Below are 17659 nucleotides of genomic sequence, written 5' to 3'. Positions count from 1 at the left end.
CCCCCCCCCCCCCCCCCCCCCCCCTTTTTTTTTTTTTTTCTCTCGTCTTCACACCTGCTAACGAAAAACATTTTTCACCGTCATAAAGGAATCCCAAATCCACGAGCAAATCTCGGTCCTCAACGCCGACTTCAGCTCCGCCAAACTTTCCTTCAACCTGCAAAACATTTCCTACACCATCGACAAGGCCTGGGCCGACGGCCTGGAAGAATATGCTTTCAAATCGCAACTGCGCAGAGGCGACTACTCGGACCTGAACCTCTACTTCCCCCTCACCCTCCCCGATTCCCTGCTCGGGTACTCGCACTTCCCCGTCTCCCTCACCCAAGACCGGCAGGATGCCACCAGCCCCAAAGACATCTTTCTTCTCGACGGCGTCGTCATTCGCTCCGATACTTTGCCGTTTGGCAGCTATGCTCCCTACAACTTGGGCAGGACGGCCACCCACGAAACCGGGCATTGGTTTGGTCTCGATCATACTTTTGGCGCGGGGGGGTGTGAGGGCAAAGGGGATATGATTGCGGATACGCCCATGGAGGCGTCTCCGGCTTATGGGTGCCCGGTTGGAAGGGATAGTTGCCCGGATCAGGAGGGATTGGATCCGATTCATAACTTTATGGATTATTCTGATGAGTGAGTTTGTTCCATTTTCCTTTGTGTGGTCCCTGGTGGTCCCTGTTGGTGGTTTTTGGGTTTGGGAAAGGGCGAGGGGAAAAAGATTGCTAACAATGGGAAAACAAAAAAAACAGTGGTTGTATGGAGGAGTTTACCCCGTTGCAAAAGGCTTATATGCATAGTGCCTTTGAGACTTATCGGCAGAATGTTGCTGGGCCTTAGATGTGAGGGTTGACTTGAAGATGGTGAGTATGATGGCGAGTTGTATGTTGATTTGGAGTGTATAATAGGTAATTACTATTTGGGATATTTAATGGGATGTGTGCGGCGGACGAAAGGGGGGGGGGCTTGTTTATTTTGGGTTAATGGCTAACCTGCATACTATCTGCTTCTGTAATAATAACCAAGAGACTTCATTTCCGATTTGCTCATGACAAGAAATCGTCAGTTTTCTCTTCTTGTGATAGTAGTTTACACTGGTTTGAGGTTGAGTGGATTCTGGGAACTGAGCCTGCGTAGAGTTGAACATTGATTGTGGTACCTATTTTCAATCATTTGCGCCCCTGGTGTTCCCCAGATTTAGTAGGTACCTAGGTACCAGGTAGCCAATCGCCAAAGTTCCGCGATGGTTGGTTCTCTGGATTTGGCTTCACAGAGCTGGTAACCCTAACCCTCAGCTCATGTACCCCTGAACAGAGCCGAGCCAGGTGATGACTTCAGGCGAACAGTCCATCTTCCAGGGGCTTGAGGTAACTTTAGTTGAAAGTCTTACAAGACGCAGTTATTTGGGAATCAATGTGCAGGATACTTAAAGGTGACGGTGTGCCTGACATGTGTACCTACCTCTAGCTAGTGCCGGCAGATGAGTCTACAGTACTCAATCCCGACGTGCGTGATGCAAAAGGGGATGCCATTCGGTGTTATTCTCTTTTTTAAACAGGGTAGACAGTTGTTCGACTGGCCTTTCTCGGACTGGCATCTTTGCATCTCGTATGGAAATCCTGGCAAAGGCAGCCGGCACTCTAAGCCATCCGGAGGGCACCGGAGCAGCGGGGCTTCGCTAGGATCAATATACGGAACTCCTGGGATGAACACGTCCGAGTTTTCGATGGCAATCCCCGTCCTGGAAGTCCAACTTCCGGATGAACCGGTGGCAGCCGTCTTGGCTTATGCTCGATTTCTCCGCCAGCCCCGAACGTGCTAGCGTTTGGCATTCGGTTTGCGATGGGATCAGACTTTTGTGCAAAACATCACTCGACCATGTGCCAATAGGTTACACCCGAGTGCCTGGTACGACCGTACCACACAGGTCGTCATGGCTTCACCATTGCGCCCCAATAACGCCCAGGGTTGAAAATGGATTAAATGGTATGGGACTTCCGGGGGGTCCCAAGCAGTTGGAGGGCCTTCAATCATGGTCCTGTAACAATAGGGGAAAAGAAGGCCGTTGACTGCTTGGGAGACTGCACCAAAGACGAAAAAATCACGCTTCTTCCTCGACTTATATCTGTTTGTCTGCTGAGGCTGGAACACAAGCGACTCGAGTTATAAGACTCCACGTTGCCAGACTCTCGAGTGTTGTTGACAATGAAGTTGCTGACTCCACGGGGTGGGCTCTCTGGATGGAGATGCCGGTAACGAATCATCTCGGTAGAGGATTATAATAGCCTCGGCAACAAGGGGCGGGAATAGCGCCCTTGTCACGGCCAGGGCGACAACAGCCCAAACCGTAAAGTGATATGATATGATTGCTTAAATCGGCGATAGTCGAGGACCTTGGTTTGTTTGATAGTCGAGGTGGGTGGATGTTGCGGCCGGCGTAATGTCATTCTACACAACACAGGGAGACAGGTTCCGAGAGAGTTCATGGTGGCCACTTGCGACGGATCCAATGCTGGGGCTACGGCCGCCAATCTGTCGTATAGCGTGGATGATCGGGTCCTGGCTGGTTCGCCCTGGTTACCTCTGACAGGTACCAGTCCGGTGCTTTTCCCCGGCCGCCATGTGACAAAGGGGGGAAAACTTGAGGGAATGTTGGGCCCCGGGTCAGGGACAATTGAAGGTCGCCGTCACACAAAGTTGGCGTGGTGCGCTAATGCAGCGAGAACCAAGCAAAACGAATCGACGTAGTGTAGAATCCAATGAGCCCGATCTCGAAGCGATTGAGAAAACAGAAGGCCCCCGCCTGCCTGCCTGCCAGCCAGGTTGTCGTGTGCCTGTGCAAGAGCCCAAAGAGAGAACTGGACCAGGAGGCACAGGCCACAGAGCCGACGGGTCCCGTCCACTTGCTGATGCCCAGGCTTGCCAGGCCCCTGTGCCCCTGTGCCCCTGTGCCCCTGTCCAGGTATTGCCTGTCCGCTGGCATCGCCCAGTTTATCAATTTACCGATTCCACGCGGCGCAAAAGTCTGGAAGTGCGTGTCATTGCGGGAGAGACCTGGCTACAGGAAGAGGTACCTAAGGTATACAGGCCGGCACGGAACTGCCTGGAAGAGGACCTGACGGCGAGGAACGAAGACGGAATCAAGGCATCCCCGCAACGGGCGTGCTCCATTCATTCAATCATTCATTCATTCGCTCGACATCATCCAACTTTATGCCTGCCCTTTTTGTGTCACGTTTCTCTTTGAGCCCAGCCTTCAGTTCCCTTCGCCTAATCCGACTAGAGACCAGACGACCCAGGCTTCTAGAGTGCACACTAACGGGACCACTCCGGACGCCAAAAGCAACAAGGACTGGCACCCACTGCCCGAGCCAAGAAGCACCACCTCGACGGCCAATAATCCCAACACGAACCGCCCAATCTGCGCTCGGCCCATGCCTTCTTTTTCTTCCCAACCGTCTTCTAGATACAAGTCTTTCTTCCCACTTTGCAATCTTCAACCTTGCTAGGGGCCCTTCCGCTTTCTTTCCCCTCTCTCCAGCAAACCAGGTGCCGAACGAGATAACGAGGTCCTCTGACCGAGCGAGCGATAGCCCAACGACCCGGACAATTCGAGCCCGCCAACTGCCACTACACTACACTACGCTAGGTGCAGCGATCCAAGCGAGCGAACGAGAGCGAGCCCCTCGACTGCCCAAATTGTGATACGCCCTCACTTCGTCTTTTTTTCCGGCGCCCGCCATACACACACGCTGATACCAAGCAAAGCCCACAAAGCCCGCAAAGCCCAGCCCTCGTTCCTGGCCCTCCGCCTCTGAGACAGCGTGACCGCATGCTACAGTCGACCGAGACATCGATTAGTCCGATCACGGCTTGATATTACCGGCCCCCCGATTCCGTCCCGAAAGCTGAAGCACCACCACCAGCCCGGGAGGCCCTGTGACGTTGTCTCCAGGCGCACCTACTGTACCTGCCAGCCCTGCCAGCCCGCCTTGTCAACACCTGTCGCCAATACTGTCTGACTGCTTGCTTGCTTGCTTGCTTGCTTGCCTGTCCTCTTAACTGAGGGGTCATCGCTATCCACGCCAGGTCTCGCTGATCTGCTTGTGATAGACGACTAATACACCACTCCACGACCCCGTTTGGTTTTGAAAGCAGAAAAAAAAAAAGAAGAAAAGAAAGAAAGACAAAAAGGCACCCGAGGGCTGCTGTGGCATTCGGCCCATCCTCCTCCCCCAAATAGGCCTCTATTCTCTTGTCTAGATGATGGTGCGTCCGCATTTCCTCCCTCGCTGGTTCCCGACCCCCGGATACCGGGATTTGGATCCATGCTCTCGGCGGAGCCGCACGTCAATTTCCGAATATGGATACCGCGTGTCGCTTCCTGGGCGATCGTCTTTGCAGGAGAGACATGAAAAAATTATGGGTCCTTGTGGATCGGGAGAACCTCCTTTCGACTGACCAACCTGTTGTTATTCCAGCAGACCTCATCCCGTCCCCAAGGCGATGTTGGCTCCAGTTTCGCCAGCCGACGCGGCCACGACCGACTGTCGATATCCGATCCTAGCCGCCACGTCACCGAGACCATAGGAACAATGTACACCATCGACGACGACGACTCCGGTCCCGAAGACGGCCGTCGGGCCAGCCGCCCCCTTAGCTTCATTGCGACTCAGGGAGATCACTTGGAGCGCCTCGCTAGTCTCGCCGAGGAGCCCTCCGAGGAGAACTCGGGGGATGAACTGCGCCTCGTCCGGACAACCTCAGACAAGACCAAGTCAACACTACACGACACCACTGGCGGAGAGGGGGGCGATGATGGGTTCATGGGTGGACGCACCTCGAAGGAGTCCAGCACCCTCCCGATGAGGAAGTCAAGCGACACGAGCAGTTTGTCAGAAAGACCGGCCTCTCCGCTTTCGCCCGCGCGCTCGATACGGGAACTACAGGCCGATGGGTCGGCATCCCAGTTCCCCATGACGAATATCGACGACGCCAACGACATTGCACAAGAGTTAAGTAATCTGCAGGCGCTGCGACGGCTATCGATGGATGTTGGGAATTTCAACGACCCCGATCTTCTTCCTTTCTCGAATATGGGCCTAGTCCAGTCTGGTCCACCATCGGGCGAAGATGATGAAGCAGACCCGTCTCGTTTGCTATGGGTACCTGCGAGAGTACACCCGGAACTCGAACCTACGGCGTTCAAAGACTTCCTGGAGAATCGCGTGCAGGCAATAAAGCGGCGGTCCAGTGACTCCATGTTGTCGATTGACCTGAACCGAAGTGACTCGACAGGTGGAGGAGGGGGCTTGAGGAGAAAGAAGTCAATGCTCTCTCGCCAAATCAAGCCGACGAGTGAGGGTATTGACTATGTGGATGGCGCAGAAAGGCTGCAACGGCAACGCTCCCTACATGGCGATGGTAACCCAGAACCTAGCCTGAATGAGTTGGTAGATGATCCTACGAAAGCAGTCAAGAAACTGGCGCTTGAGACTCACCAAGAGGTGGACGAGGGTGACATCCCGATACTTCCTGCTCCAAGTATGGGTCTAAGACGCTCCACAAAGACAACATACAGAAAAAGCGGCAGTGTACGCGGGAACAAACCGTCATTTTCGAAGAGGGCCCATGGAAGGCAGTCATCCGAGCTTGAAGATGATATGCCCCCTGTTCCGGCAATGGACGAGGCGTCAAGTCAAGGCCTGAAGAGGGTACAGTCCGAGCCGGCCCTGGCTGATCTCTACTCACATCCCGAGAAATCGCTGCACACACGGCAAAATTCTGCGCGCGATCCCTCGGGTTCATCCAAACACATAACCGTACGACGATCGTTAGAAGACACACCCAACAGAGCTCTTCAGGACGAACCAAAGTCGGCTAGCCCGCCTGCCCCGGCCCCAGCGGAAGTCCTCCCTGTCAAGAAGACTCCGCCCATACCGCCACCCACAACCGCCCCGCCGCCGGTGCCTGCAATCGTTGCGACGCCGCCAGCAGAGACAAATAAGCAGACTCTACCCGATAGATCATCCACCCAAAAGGCGGACGAGCCGTCTCCTCGCGCCGAGAAACGTCCGTCGATTGACGCAACCCAGTCGACAGCGCAAGCTAATGGCAAGAGTCAACCTAAGCCTTCTGCGCCGAGCGTAATTACGCAACCCTCGCCGGCATCGGATGAGAAGAAAGCGGACAAGAAAGCGAAAGAGAAGGAAGAGGTTGAAGCCCCCACCAAATCGTCCGGATGGAAATGGTTCAAGAGTGATGAGAAGGACAAGAAGAAGCGCGAGAAGGAAAAGGAGCGCGAGAAAGAGGAGCAAGCTCGGAAAGCGAAGAGCAAGGGCGGAGACAAGAGCCATGATGCGACCCGGTTGGACGTTCTACAAAACTCCATTGAAGGCTCTTCCAAAGGCCGGGAGAGCTTGGTGCTGGATCGGGATAGTATCGACAAGAACGAGGACAAGAAGAAGGAGACCAAGAAGGAAAAGGAAGGCTTCTTTGGTGGTCTTTTCGGAGGCAAAAAGAAGGCTGATAAGGAGCCTGCCAAGAAGAAGGAGCAAACCCTACTCACTCCAGAACCTCCTCGCCGAAAACTTGTTCCCGATGTCGACTACTCTTGGACTCGCTTCCCGATTATTGAAGAGCGAGCCATTTACCGGATGGCTCACATCAAGCTTGCGAACCCCCGCCGACCCTTGCACAGTCAAGTCCTGCTCAGCAACTTTATGTACTCTTATCTCGCAAAGGTCCAGGCCATGCATCCCCAGCTCAATGTGCCCACCTCACCGCAGCAGAGGCGATTGGAGGAAGAGCGCAAGCGCCGTGAAGCCGAACAGAAGGCGGCGCAGCAGCGAGCGATGGAGCAACTCGCCCTTGAACAACAAATGGCGGCGATGTCTGGCCAGACCGATTTCAACTTTGAGTACCATCGCGTAAGTTAACGTTTGCCTAAGCCGAAAAATGGTTGTGCTTATAAATACTAACACCTCGTTTAGGCTGGAAATGGTTACGGCGAGGCATCGGGCGGCGGCACTCAGTACGTTGATGACGCTCAGATTTATGAATACGAGCAACAACGGAACGAATCTCGCGCCCGCCAGGAAAACCAACAACAAGAAAATGGCAAAAATGACGAGGCAAAGGACATGTGGTAGGGCGACCACGGCCCGTCTTCGAGCTGGTCCAGACTCTGCCTAGCTGGTTGAAGAAGTCTGCGGTACCAGTCCCAGGCCATCACTCTGGTGGGTTAAACTGCACGTCAGGCTTGACTAACGTCTTGTCCGGCGAGGAATAAGAGACGGGCTCAGGCTGCTTCATAGTGCGAGAGGAGGTAGTGGGACATTTGACAAGAGCATATTGTACTTAGCTAATCTTCCTTTTCTTTTCGACTTTGTAAACAAGAGCAGCAGCAGCAGCAGCAGCAGGAGAAGGAGGAGAAGGAGAAACAACACGAAAAGCAGCCCAGCAGCGAGCATCGGGATTGGCGTATTGGGACACAAATGTCATGGAATGGGGGAGGCGGCAAGGCGATGAAAGATATATATTTATTGGGTGTTGTAAAAGAGATCAATGGTTGAGAGTGGATGGATGGCAAGTAGGAAGGAAATGGGTTGGGAATTCATTGCAACTCTATTTTTTCTTTTTTTCTCAACATGTTGCGAGTCGGGATCTATCTACCCTTGAGAGGAGAGAGAAAGAGACCGAGAGAGAGACAAAGAGTTTATCATCCTGTTTTGTATCACAACGCAAAAAATGTCACGGCAATCTGTTGGTCCCCCTTGGGAGCAACTCTCTTCTTCTTGACAGCGATTTCGGGCTGCCCGCTGCACCAGATTGCGGAAACAACGAACAACTGTCTCCGTGCGCTTTTCATCAAGTGAAACTTGGCAGCCTTCTTCCTTGTTACAGTTTGCCCTCGTTGACTAGTAGGCATTTTGAGTACCTTGTTGATCCCCTTGCCGTCGGACTTGAGCTGAGCTTCCCCTGGTTCCGTCTGCGATTATGTAGCTAGGTAGGTGATGCCGAGTAGACCGGTATGATGATGTGTTAAACTGGAGTACCTAATCCACGCAGCTGACACTGAGGTGTTGGCAGCGCCTGGCACTCTGGCAGGGCGATCCCCTCGAGGGCGGTGTCGCGCTCCCAGCTTGCCCGCCACGCCCGTCTGGCTGGTGCCTGCCCCTGGCGGTCACCACTTGCATGGCCTCTACACTATAGGCGCTCAATAGGGAAGGCGGGAGCTGTAGACATGTACCAAGGTAGCCTGGAGGTACCCACCCGCCCGCCCGTCCAGCTGGAGCCAAGACAGAAAAGACACAGCGAGAGCTCCCCTCCCCCGTCCGGGCCCCTCCTGTCACGGTTTGGCCTCAGTTTTCAATCACTGCTTGGAACCATTCAGATTTGAGCACCTGCCTACCTCTACCTACGCCGTGAACTCTCCCGGCCTCTCTGAAAATCTTCCCGACATCAACCACCATCCAAAAAAAACGTATCTTCCATACCTACCTACCTCTATCCTCTCCGTCCTTGGGGCTCTCTGTTGACCTCCGATTCGTGTAATATTCTTTCTTACTTCAACTCGATTCTCGGGCCGCCGTCGTCCGTTTCTGCTTGATACCCCGCCTCCCGGTCGCGACCAAACGCCCGTCTGTTGTTGCTTCAGCTGTCGGCACCATCACCGCCCGGTTGCGCATTTGTCGACATTGACTTTCCACTTTCCACCACATACTTGGCACCGCACTACGCCCGCCGTCAGCTACCTTTTACCCCTTCACGTGTAGCTTCCCATTCGGCCTTCAGCTCTCCCTCCATCCCGATCCCCAACACCCCTCGTCCTCACCTGGTCGCCGAAGCCAGCAAATACCCAACCTCCCCCAACGCACATCTCAGTCTTCTGTATTGAAGCCCTCTACCGGGATGGCATCTGTGAGCTTCTCCTCCCTTCTTTTTCTGCCCACCCCCCCCCCCCCCCCTCTCGCTGCCCAGCTTCAGCACGTTCCCCAACCACCATCCCACCTCTTCCCCACCATACACTACTCCGATCACCGTCACGTCTCGTCGAGCATGTCTGGCTGCGATCGCCTTGACCGCCCGGCTGTCTACGAAGCTCGAGCCGACACGCCATCTTCGCCTGTCGCTACCTTGACGCGTGTTTGCTAACTTGACACGTTCCTCGATAGCAACCCCGTAATACATACAACGCCCCCGGGTTTCTGCCCAATGGTGCCGCTCCTCATCAGGGCCCAGTACCCGGCGCTACACCTCTCCTCCCGAACCAAGGCCGCATTTTGGAAACTGGTCCCACCCGAGTTCTCTGCATTGCAGATGTTCGAGGTAAGTTTCTCCTCCAGTGTTATCCTGTCCCGGCTGCTGGTTTGCGCCTTGTTTACTGACTTGCCCCTTCCCTCTTGCAGGTAACCTCCGGTCCTTGAACGAGCTCGCCAAGGCCGCCCGCGCCAACTATATCATTCACACTGGTGACTTTGGTTTCTACGACGAAACATCTCTCGAGCGTATTGCGGAGAAGTGCGATATCCCTTGGCCCAACTCTGGTCTTCCCTCACTGACCAACATTTGAACAGGACATTGAAACATGTTGCCCAATATTCGCCCCTGATTTCCGAGACCACCAAGAAGGCCATTGCGCAAGCCGCTTCCGGCCCCGTCAAGAGCCGCTTCCCTGCTAGCGAGCTTCCTCTTTCCGAGCTGCCTCTCCTCATTTCGGGCGAACTGAAGCTGGATGTTCCCGTGTACACGGTTTGGGGCGCCTGTGAAGATGTCCGGGTGCTTGAGAAGTTCAGATCAGGAGAGTACAAGGTGCCCAACCTGTTTGTGATCGACGAGTCTCGGTCGAAGCTCCTCGAAATCGGCGGTGTCAAGCTTCGTCTTCTTGGTTTGGGCGGTGCTGTCGTTATGCACAAGCTTTTCGATAACGGCGAAGGACGGACTACGATCGCTGGTGGACAAGGTACTATGTGGACTACACTTCTACAGATGGGCGAGCTTGTCGACACTGCTAATCGCGTCTACGACCCTACCGAAACACGCATCTTCATCACCCACGCTTCGCCCGCTCGTGAGGGCATCCTCAACCAGCTTTCGGTAACTCTCAAGGCGGATTTCTCCATCTCGGCTGGTCTTCATTTCCGTTACGGAAGCTCGTACAACGAGTTCAGCGTCAACCCGACGTTGGATCACTACCGTGGAAAGCTGGCCGCTAGTAAGGCATCTTTCAACGATGTGTGGGAAACCGTCCGCAGTGAGGTTGAGCCCGCGATCCAGCAGAACGACGTCCAACAGACCTTGCTCAAGAACGCACTCAGTGTTGTTGAGAAGATGCCTACGACCGCTGCTGGTGGAAACCCTTTTGGTGGTGCAGCTGCGGGCCAGTCGGCCGCCGCGCTCGGCCAAGTCGACGAGAGCGCCTTTAAGAACATGTGGAACTTCAACCTTGCTGATGCCGCGTTTGGATGGCTGGTGCTGGAAATTCATGACGGAAGGATTGGAACCGAAATGAGAGCTCAGGGATTTAACTTCTCCCATCGCGGGGCTAAGCAGCCCGTGTATGCGGCCCAGGGTGCCGTCCCGCCCTCGACCGGAGGGGCTAACCCCGTTCCTACTGGCCCCGCTGCCGCTTCTACACCCGTTCAACCCGCAGCGCAGCCCGCGCCTGCAGTACCTGCGGTCCCTGTTGTTCCCAAGCAGCCCCCCGCGCAAACTGCTAAGCCCGTTGCCCCGTCGCCGGCTCCGACACAACCCAAGGCGGCTACACCACAGCCTGCTGCCGCCTCGCCCGCATCAAGAGAGTCTGAGAAGCCGGCATCCGCTCCCACGAACGGGGCTTCCAATAATCCGGAGCCTACCCCTTCTCCGGCGCCCAAGAGCGCTGCAGAAAGTATCATTGGCCTCTTTGTCATGCAACCACCGAACGATGACGCCATCCCTGGCCTGTTCGCGGAGGAGGATAAGTCCAAGATCGTCAAGGTCGATAAGTGGGGCCAGAACAACAGAGTAGTCATTTTCAAGACGGTCGAGGATCGTGACGGTGCCTTGGATCGCTTGCCTCAGGAATACAAGTCTCGTGGCACTGGCTCGGACGACCGCTCGAAGCCGCTCATCAAGGTCTTCAACCCTCCCTCGTCAAGACCGTTCAACACCCGTGGCGGCGCCGGTACGTGGGCCAGCAGCAGAGGTGGTCGAGAAGGTACCCAGAGCGGATACCGCAGCGCTGGTGGCGGAACTGCTAGCGATAGTGAAGGCGCTGGTCGTCGTGGAGGTCGCGGAGGTTCCAGAGGCGGCCGTGGTGGTGAGCGCAGCGGACGTGGCTCGCGCCGTGGGGGCTTGAAGGGTGACGGAAGCCCGGCTACGACTTCTGCTACCCCGGCTGACTCTTAGGACACGGAAGCTGTGGAGTTGAAAGTCGAGGACTCGAAGCAAGGTTCGGAGAAAGGTTCGAAAGAAGGTTTGAAGGCAATTCTGAAGAAAGCCGGTGCCAGAAAATCAGAACCTTTGAGAAAATCATCAGACAATCCCGAATCGACGTCGTGAGATGCAGATGGTTAAGTCAACCTTGTTCAATGAGGGCCTGGCGTTGTTGGGGAAACGGTGCTTACTAGGGATAGATTTAACCCTGGCAATGTTGTTCTGGACTGGGACTGAAGAAATAGTGCAGGGGTTGTTTTATCAAGTCAGGTTCAAGACAGGCTAGGTAGGCCACGTCGAACTGAGCTGAGCTTGCTGCGCGGGAGAGGAGAAGTGAATGAGGGGAAAGCGAGAGGAAGAAAACAGCGTACAGTTTACCATTACAATTTCAAGAACCAAAACCATTCTTCAGAGCTGTTCATGTCTCTCGATGCAGATATTGTAGATGATGCGGATGGTGTTTCAGGTCGAGGTCTCCAAAAGGACGTTAGCGGATTTGCTTACTTTGCTTTTTTCTTTTTATTCTTCTTCTACCTTGTGTTCATGTCTTCACTTAAATTCGCTTTTCGTAAGACAAACATGAAAGGCTCGTTTTTATCGGTCGTACAAACGAAAAGATGTTGAAAGGTAGAGAGAGGATGGACATGATAAGTTTGTAGAGTAATATGTACCTTAGTCTAGCCCGCCAGAGAGCGTTATGTCCAACATTGTTTGCAAGCCGCATCAAGTGTTGTTCCCCGAACCTCTCCGTCATTCTTTTTTTGAGGTATGTAAGAGTGTTTTTCGGAATCGATCTCGTCCAGTGTACTAGGAGTGAACGAGTACAAAGCTAATAAGCGAGCCAGGACTAGATTGATGGATTTTACACTCTCGTTCCCTAACATCCTCGGTCACGACTACCGCAGCTTTCGCAAGGTGTGGCTTACTCGGAGCTCCAAACTCGGAGCTTAAAGATTTCATTGTTTCCCCTTTTCTTGCCTCTCCGCCCTGTCTACTAGATCTAGGTCTAGATATAAAGTCTTTCCCAACCGTCTTCAGACTCCCGTTGCCTTTGATAATTGTACAAGTATGTGTGGGTTGAGTGGTAAGATAGTAGAGGTGGCCGGGAACCATCGTCTAATATGTACAAATAAAAGTACATCGCTGCCCCCTGTTCTCTTTAAGGGGGTATCAGCTTTTGTTTTGTTTTTCTTCTTCTTCTTCTTTCATTCTCTTCTCCCCCCTCTGACCGCTTGCTTGGGCTTTGCTATCAACCACTGCACCCGATCGTCCCGGTGTTTCACCTCTTCGTGCAAAAGGCCACCAACACCACCAACTAACCTTTTCTCTTTCCTTCTATCTTCCATCTCTCAAACCTCACTCCACCACCCTCTTTCTTACTTCCCCCTTTACTTCCGCCTAGGCTTCATGCCCTTGTGAATCGCTGCCACACCACCCGTCAAATCCTCATACCCCTGTCCACCAACCACGAAACCCGCATCAACAATCATATCCCTAAAGTCCTCCTGGCTCGGGAACCTTTCGATCGATTCCACCAGATACTGATAACTATCCCTATCCCCCGCGACCAACTGTCCGATGAGCGGGATCGCGCTAAAGCTCCACTGCTTGTAAATGGTGTTGAAAAGCGGGTGCTTATCGGCCTTGCTAAACTCCAAACAAGCAAAGACACCACCGGGCTTGAGCACGCGATAAGCCTCGCGCAAGGCGGCGGGGATGTTGCTAAAGTTCCTGATGCCGAAAGCGACGGTGTACAGGTCGACAGACTCATCGGGGACTCCCGTGGTGGGGGAGTAGCCGACCTGGTTGGCGCCCAGGGGTTTGGTTTGGGTCAAGTCTTCAGCGTTGGCTTCGAGGAAGGAGAGGGCGGCTTGTTGGCTGGCGGGCAGGGAGGTGGAGCGCTGTTTGCCGACGGAGAGCATGGCGGGGTTGATGTCGGAGATGGTCACGCGCACGTCGGGGTTGCCGTTGAGGATGTGCGCCGTGTGCAGCATCCGGAAGGCGATGTCGCCGGTGCCGCCGGCTATGTCGAGGATGTGTTGAGGGGCGCGGGGGTCGGAGGAGGAAGTGAGGGGGGAGAAGCCGGGGTTGAGGGAGGCGACGAAGTGGTCCCTGGAGAAAGAAGAAAGAAAGAGAAGAGGGTTAGCTGGGCTGATTGTGGTACAACATATGAGTTTTGCAAGGGTTGGTGTTGGATGAGGGATGTGACATATGCTATGATAGCATGGGATGGGGAAGAACTAGACTGAACATACTTCCATACGCGATGCCAGCCAAAAGACATGAGATCATTCATGCGATCATACGACTCGGCAACGCTGGTGAAAACACCAGCAACGCGCTCTCTCTTCTCGGCCTCGGTGACGGTCTCGAAGCCGAAGTGGGTAGGACGCGCAGGATCGGGGATGGCATATTCGGGTACTGAGTTGTTATTGTTGTTGGGCTTTTGTTGCGACTGGAGGGTTGTCGAGAAGGACGACCGTAATATCCGGGATTCGGCGTGTAAGAGCGTTCGCGACGAGGGAATCGCCCTTCGGAGGGCCGGACGGGCAACCATGGTGGATTGGCGACGAGGCTGGGGAGAAAGTCCGGGAGGTAAGTGGGTTGGAGAGAGGATCTGGAGAAGGAAGGATTAGAATGGCCCCCCCCGGAAATTGAGAAATGTCAAGAAAGTTGTCGCCAGTCGGCCCGCGGCGTCGCAATCGATGGCTGAAAGGCGCTCCCCCAATCGAAATTGCCCAATTGGGAAGGCTGCGAAATCTGCATGTGCTGGGGTAACTAAACAACACACTGCAGCGAAGCTCGGGTGGCTGGTGCAGTGCACTGCACTGGTTTTTGTGGCTTGTGCGTTGCTTGGGCCATTGTCCAGCCTTGTTTGCGGGGTAGCTTCTGGGGACTGCGGGGGTTCCATCGGGCTGGTGGGGGTCCCTGTGTGGTCTCCGTTTTTTTTTCTCCAGATGGTGTTCGCAGGCGCTAGCGCAGGGTCGAATGGCTGGCGCAAGGAGATCTCGAACATTGACCCCTGCAGTAATGATGGAATCTTGGAATGTGTAAACATTCAGGTGTAGTGAACTCACTTGGATTAGACTATGGTTTGGACGTGAAGATCCGGGCCTGACGACGCCGATGAAACAGTATCGCATCTATCGTCATCGGCCTTCTTTGATCCAGATCTTGCCTCGGATCCGACAGATGGCTCGGACTTCGCGGCCTCGAGGTCGTCAGAGGCTGCCTTTTTGGATTCCTTCACGGTGGCTTCGGCGTTTTTCGCGTCGGCCATCCACTGCGCGATGAAATGGATCATCTTTCTGTGGAAAACGGTGAAAATGGCGATAGCGGCGAGGAGACAGACGATGATGGCCACGATGGCGTTTCTGCCGGACATGGTTGAGAGTTTACTGGGAATAGCTTGTCAATGTCGCTGTTGCTGAAGGGTACTGTCTTGCTTGTGACGCGATATCGCGGGGCGTTGAGGGAAGGGCCAAATGAGAAATGGTAGCGAGGTGTTGCTACTCTACGAGATTCAGATGTGCGACTACAAGGCGAGGGTTGGCTGCCGTTATGGTATGTGCGCTTGTGTGGGACGAGACGGTTGATGAAGAGGTGTTCTGTTCAGCAATCGATTCACTCGAATTCTGAACGGAAACCTGAGGCTATGGTACCCCCGTTGTCCGGACAGCAGAGTATGCGGCCCAAGTTGGGATGAAATCCTCAGCATCAGATGAAAAAGACCCAAGTCGCTTATTTCGACATCTACCCTACCACACCTACCTAGCTAGGCTGTCCTTCCCGCCCTCAAAATCCCCAAGGTCATACTCCTCCGGGTACTGCTCCAGATGTTCCTTCAACTCCTTCATCTGCGCCTTGATCTCCGGCGTCATCTCCTGATACACATCCTCAAACATGGTCCTGATAGCAGGCTTCTTCTCCTTCTCCGCCTGGGAGAACGCCTTGAGGATGTCTCTTCTGATGCTATCGCGCGCCTCCCTCTCCATGTTCTCGTCCCAGATACCCTTGGCCTCCATCCACTTGCGCAGCCTTCCGATCGGGTTGTCCCTCCTCTTCCAGTCCTCCACCTCCACCTTGGCACGGTACGCAAACGAATCGTCCGACGTGCTGTGGTGGCTGACGCGGTAAGTCATGGCCTCGATCAGGACCGGCTTGCCGCCGTCTTGTAGGGCTAGCTCGCGCGCCCGCTTGGTCACCTCCCGCACGGCCCAGAAGTCGTTGCCGTCTACCCTGATGGTCTCGATGCCGTAGCCGAGGCCGCGGCTGGCGATGCCGTCGCCGCGGTACTGCTCCAGAGTTGGGGTCGAGATGGCGTAACCGTTGTTGCGGCAGATGAAGACCGCTGGGCAGCCACGGGTAGCGGCAATGTTGAGCGCGGCGTGGAAATCACCTTCGCTTGCGGCGCCTTCGCCAAAGTAGGCGGCTACTACCCTCGGGGGCACCGTGGGATTTTGCATCCTTTGGATCTTGAGAGCATACGCAGCTCCGGCAGCCTGGGGAAGCTGGGTAGCTAATGGCGAGGAGATTGTATGCTAAGAGTCAAACAACAAGGTTAGCCATTATGTTACTCCGAAGAGGATAGTGACATCAGCCCAAAAAAGACAACATAAACCTACAATATTCAACTCTTTGCTCCCGTAATGCACCGGCATGTTCCTCCCCTTGCCCGAATCCTTATGGTTAGCAAACAGCTGGTTCATAAAGTCACTCAACTGAAACCCGCGCTGCTTGAATACACCCTGCTCGCGGTATTGACAAAACACCACGTCCTCCGGAGAAAGCGCCGAGGCACTCCCCACGCAAACGGCCTCTTCGCCCGCTGATACCATATAAAAGCTGAGGCGGCCTTGGCGTTGCGCATCGAACATGATCAGGTCCATGATGGAAACCGTCAGCATGTCGTGGTAGAGCTTGATCACTTCCTTGTCGCTCAAGTCGGGCTTGAACGAAGGGTCGACCACTTGGCCGTGTTGGTCGACGGCCCGGTAGGTTGGTAGAGCATCGTATTTTGAGGGTTCCTCAAAGGTCATGGTGTTGCAGAAAGCAGATTTGACGGCTCCCGGAAACATGACATGGCTAGCATCTGGTCTCTGGGAGAGCGAGCTGGCATGGCGACGGCTGGGGACTGTCTTTGATGTTGTTGTCGTCGAGGGTTGAATGGCAATTGGCACGAGACGAGGCTGATGGGTAACCGGTGTTAGAGGCCGCAAAAGGGACGGCGACCGTTGACTGGAACGACAGATCCTCTTCATCTTGAAAGATGGGTGGGTGGAATGAAGAAACAACCAGTATGAGAAAATAATGAACGGTGGAAACAGAAAAGAGCAAGACGACAACAGAAAGATCGTGGGTACGTCAAGTCCCTCAATCGCAAAACAACGAGAAGAAAATTACAACATGACAAAGACGGCAATAGCAGATATGGGGAACGGGATTGTGGAGGACATGATCATTCATCAACAAATGATGGTTTGTTGTTTCCCCTGGTCTGGACTTTTCAGAGGGGTTGAAGTGCGGATCGACGTCACTTGTGCCGACGGAAACCGGCCATTCAAAGGAGGAGACCAGACCATGCATGGATTAAAACGCGGGGAATGCCAACCACTTTTCTCTTTCGGGATTGGCTTCTTGGGCGCCCTCGCTATACTGTAATCTCGAATGTCACTTCAGATCTCGGTTTTCCAAAACCTCCCGTGTCCACCTGCCAGCACCTGACGACTTGTACACTACTACGAAGTACACTACGAACCTTCACCGCGGTGAGGACCGGTGAGTAAGCATGGCATAGATATGACTTCCCCCCCCTGAACCAACGAAACGGTTTGTTTTGTATCGGCAAGTCGGTTGCCCCTGATCGACACAGGGCTGCCACCCGTTATTCCCAATTTTGTGTAACGCTACACAATTGCGCGTAGAAATAGCCTTTCTCGAACCATCGCCCGCAACTCTACATGGTTAAATGGCCAGATAGCTGAGAAATATGGCCGCTTGTGCCTGACGGGCGAGATTCCACCATGATCATATCCGCATGATTTTCGGCTACAAACCACAGGAGCGGGTCCGTGGTGTTCCCGTCAGAGGCAGGATTCCGGTTGTCAATCGCCTCGTTCGAATGTTTTTCGATCGGCTACATTATGGTTCTCGTCCTCGATTGAGGCCGATTAGAGTCGCTCAGTTCACGGACAATATCAAAATCGGCCCAGTTTGCTCTCATGGGTACATATAGCTGTCCAGG

The 17659-nt window shown here is 54.2% G+C and overlaps 6 protein-coding genes across 6 annotated transcripts in view; 3 read left to right on the top strand and 3 right to left on the bottom strand.

Annotated features, from left to right (window-relative positions):
* The window catches only part of NEUTE1DRAFT_103842 (uncharacterized protein), a gene marked incomplete at both ends in the record, with an annotated part of 1802 nt that extends 965 nt beyond the window's left edge, over positions 1 to 837 (top strand). The window contains 2 exons of the mRNA XM_009856052.1: positions 89 to 633; positions 750 to 837. Coding sequence (XP_009854354.1) covers positions 89 to 633; positions 750 to 837 — 633 coding nt within the window. The remainder of the gene's footprint in view (positions 1 to 88; positions 634 to 749) is intronic.
* Positions 838 to 4592: 3755 nt separating this feature from the next.
* NEUTE1DRAFT_131930 (uncharacterized protein) lies at positions 4593 to 7148 on the top strand (the record flags this gene model as incomplete). The annotated part of the gene is made up of 2 exons (XM_009856051.1): positions 4593 to 6926; positions 6990 to 7148. The coding sequence occupies 2 exons, from the start codon at positions 4593 to 4595 to the stop codon at positions 7146 to 7148; spliced, it is 2493 nt and encodes an 830-aa protein (XP_009854353.1).
* Positions 7149 to 8421: 1273 nt separating this feature from the next.
* NEUTE1DRAFT_87677 (uncharacterized protein) lies at positions 8422 to 11982 on the top strand (the record flags this gene model as incomplete). The annotated part of the gene is made up of 4 exons (XM_009856050.1): positions 8422 to 8919; positions 9174 to 9327; positions 9408 to 9519; positions 9576 to 11982. 4 exons carry the CDS (start codon positions 8911 to 8913, stop codon positions 11386 to 11388), a joined length of 2088 nt encoding a protein of 695 aa, XP_009854352.1.
* A 355-nt stretch (positions 11983 to 12337) lies between these two features.
* NEUTE1DRAFT_87675 (ubiquinone biosynthesis methyltransferase coq5) lies at positions 12338 to 14045 on the bottom strand (the record flags this gene model as incomplete). Its single annotated transcript, XM_009856049.1, has 2 exons — positions 12338 to 13527; positions 13671 to 14045. The coding sequence occupies 2 exons, from the start codon at positions 13970 to 13972 to the stop codon at positions 12804 to 12806; spliced, it is 1026 nt and encodes a 341-aa protein (XP_009854351.1).
* Positions 14046 to 14497: 452 nt separating this feature from the next.
* On the bottom strand, positions 14498 to 14800 carry NEUTE1DRAFT_50075 (uncharacterized protein; the record flags this gene model as incomplete). The annotated part of the gene is made up of 1 exon (XM_009855596.1): positions 14498 to 14800. The coding sequence occupies one exon, from the start codon at positions 14798 to 14800 to the stop codon at positions 14498 to 14500; it is 303 nt and encodes a 100-aa protein (XP_009853898.1).
* Positions 14801 to 15112: 312 nt separating this feature from the next.
* Positions 15113 to 16788, bottom strand: NEUTE1DRAFT_124643 (2-oxoisovalerate dehydrogenase alpha subunit mitochondrial precursor; the record flags this gene model as incomplete). Its single annotated transcript, XM_009856048.1, has 2 exons — positions 15113 to 15956; positions 16041 to 16788. 2 exons carry the CDS (start codon positions 16674 to 16676, stop codon positions 15183 to 15185), a joined length of 1410 nt encoding a protein of 469 aa, XP_009854350.1.
* Between the last annotated feature and the right edge of the window lie 871 nt (positions 16789 to 17659).

The sequence above is a fragment of the Neurospora tetrasperma genome (assembly GCF_000213175.1).
Source record: "Neurospora tetrasperma FGSC 2508 unplaced genomic scaffold NEUTE1scaffold_6, whole genome shotgun sequence".
NCBI classification, from domain to species: domain Eukaryota; kingdom Fungi; phylum Ascomycota; class Sordariomycetes; order Sordariales; family Sordariaceae; genus Neurospora; species Neurospora tetrasperma.
Note: the sequence above shows the minus strand (reverse complement) of the source record. Positions and strands in the feature narration are given on the sequence as shown.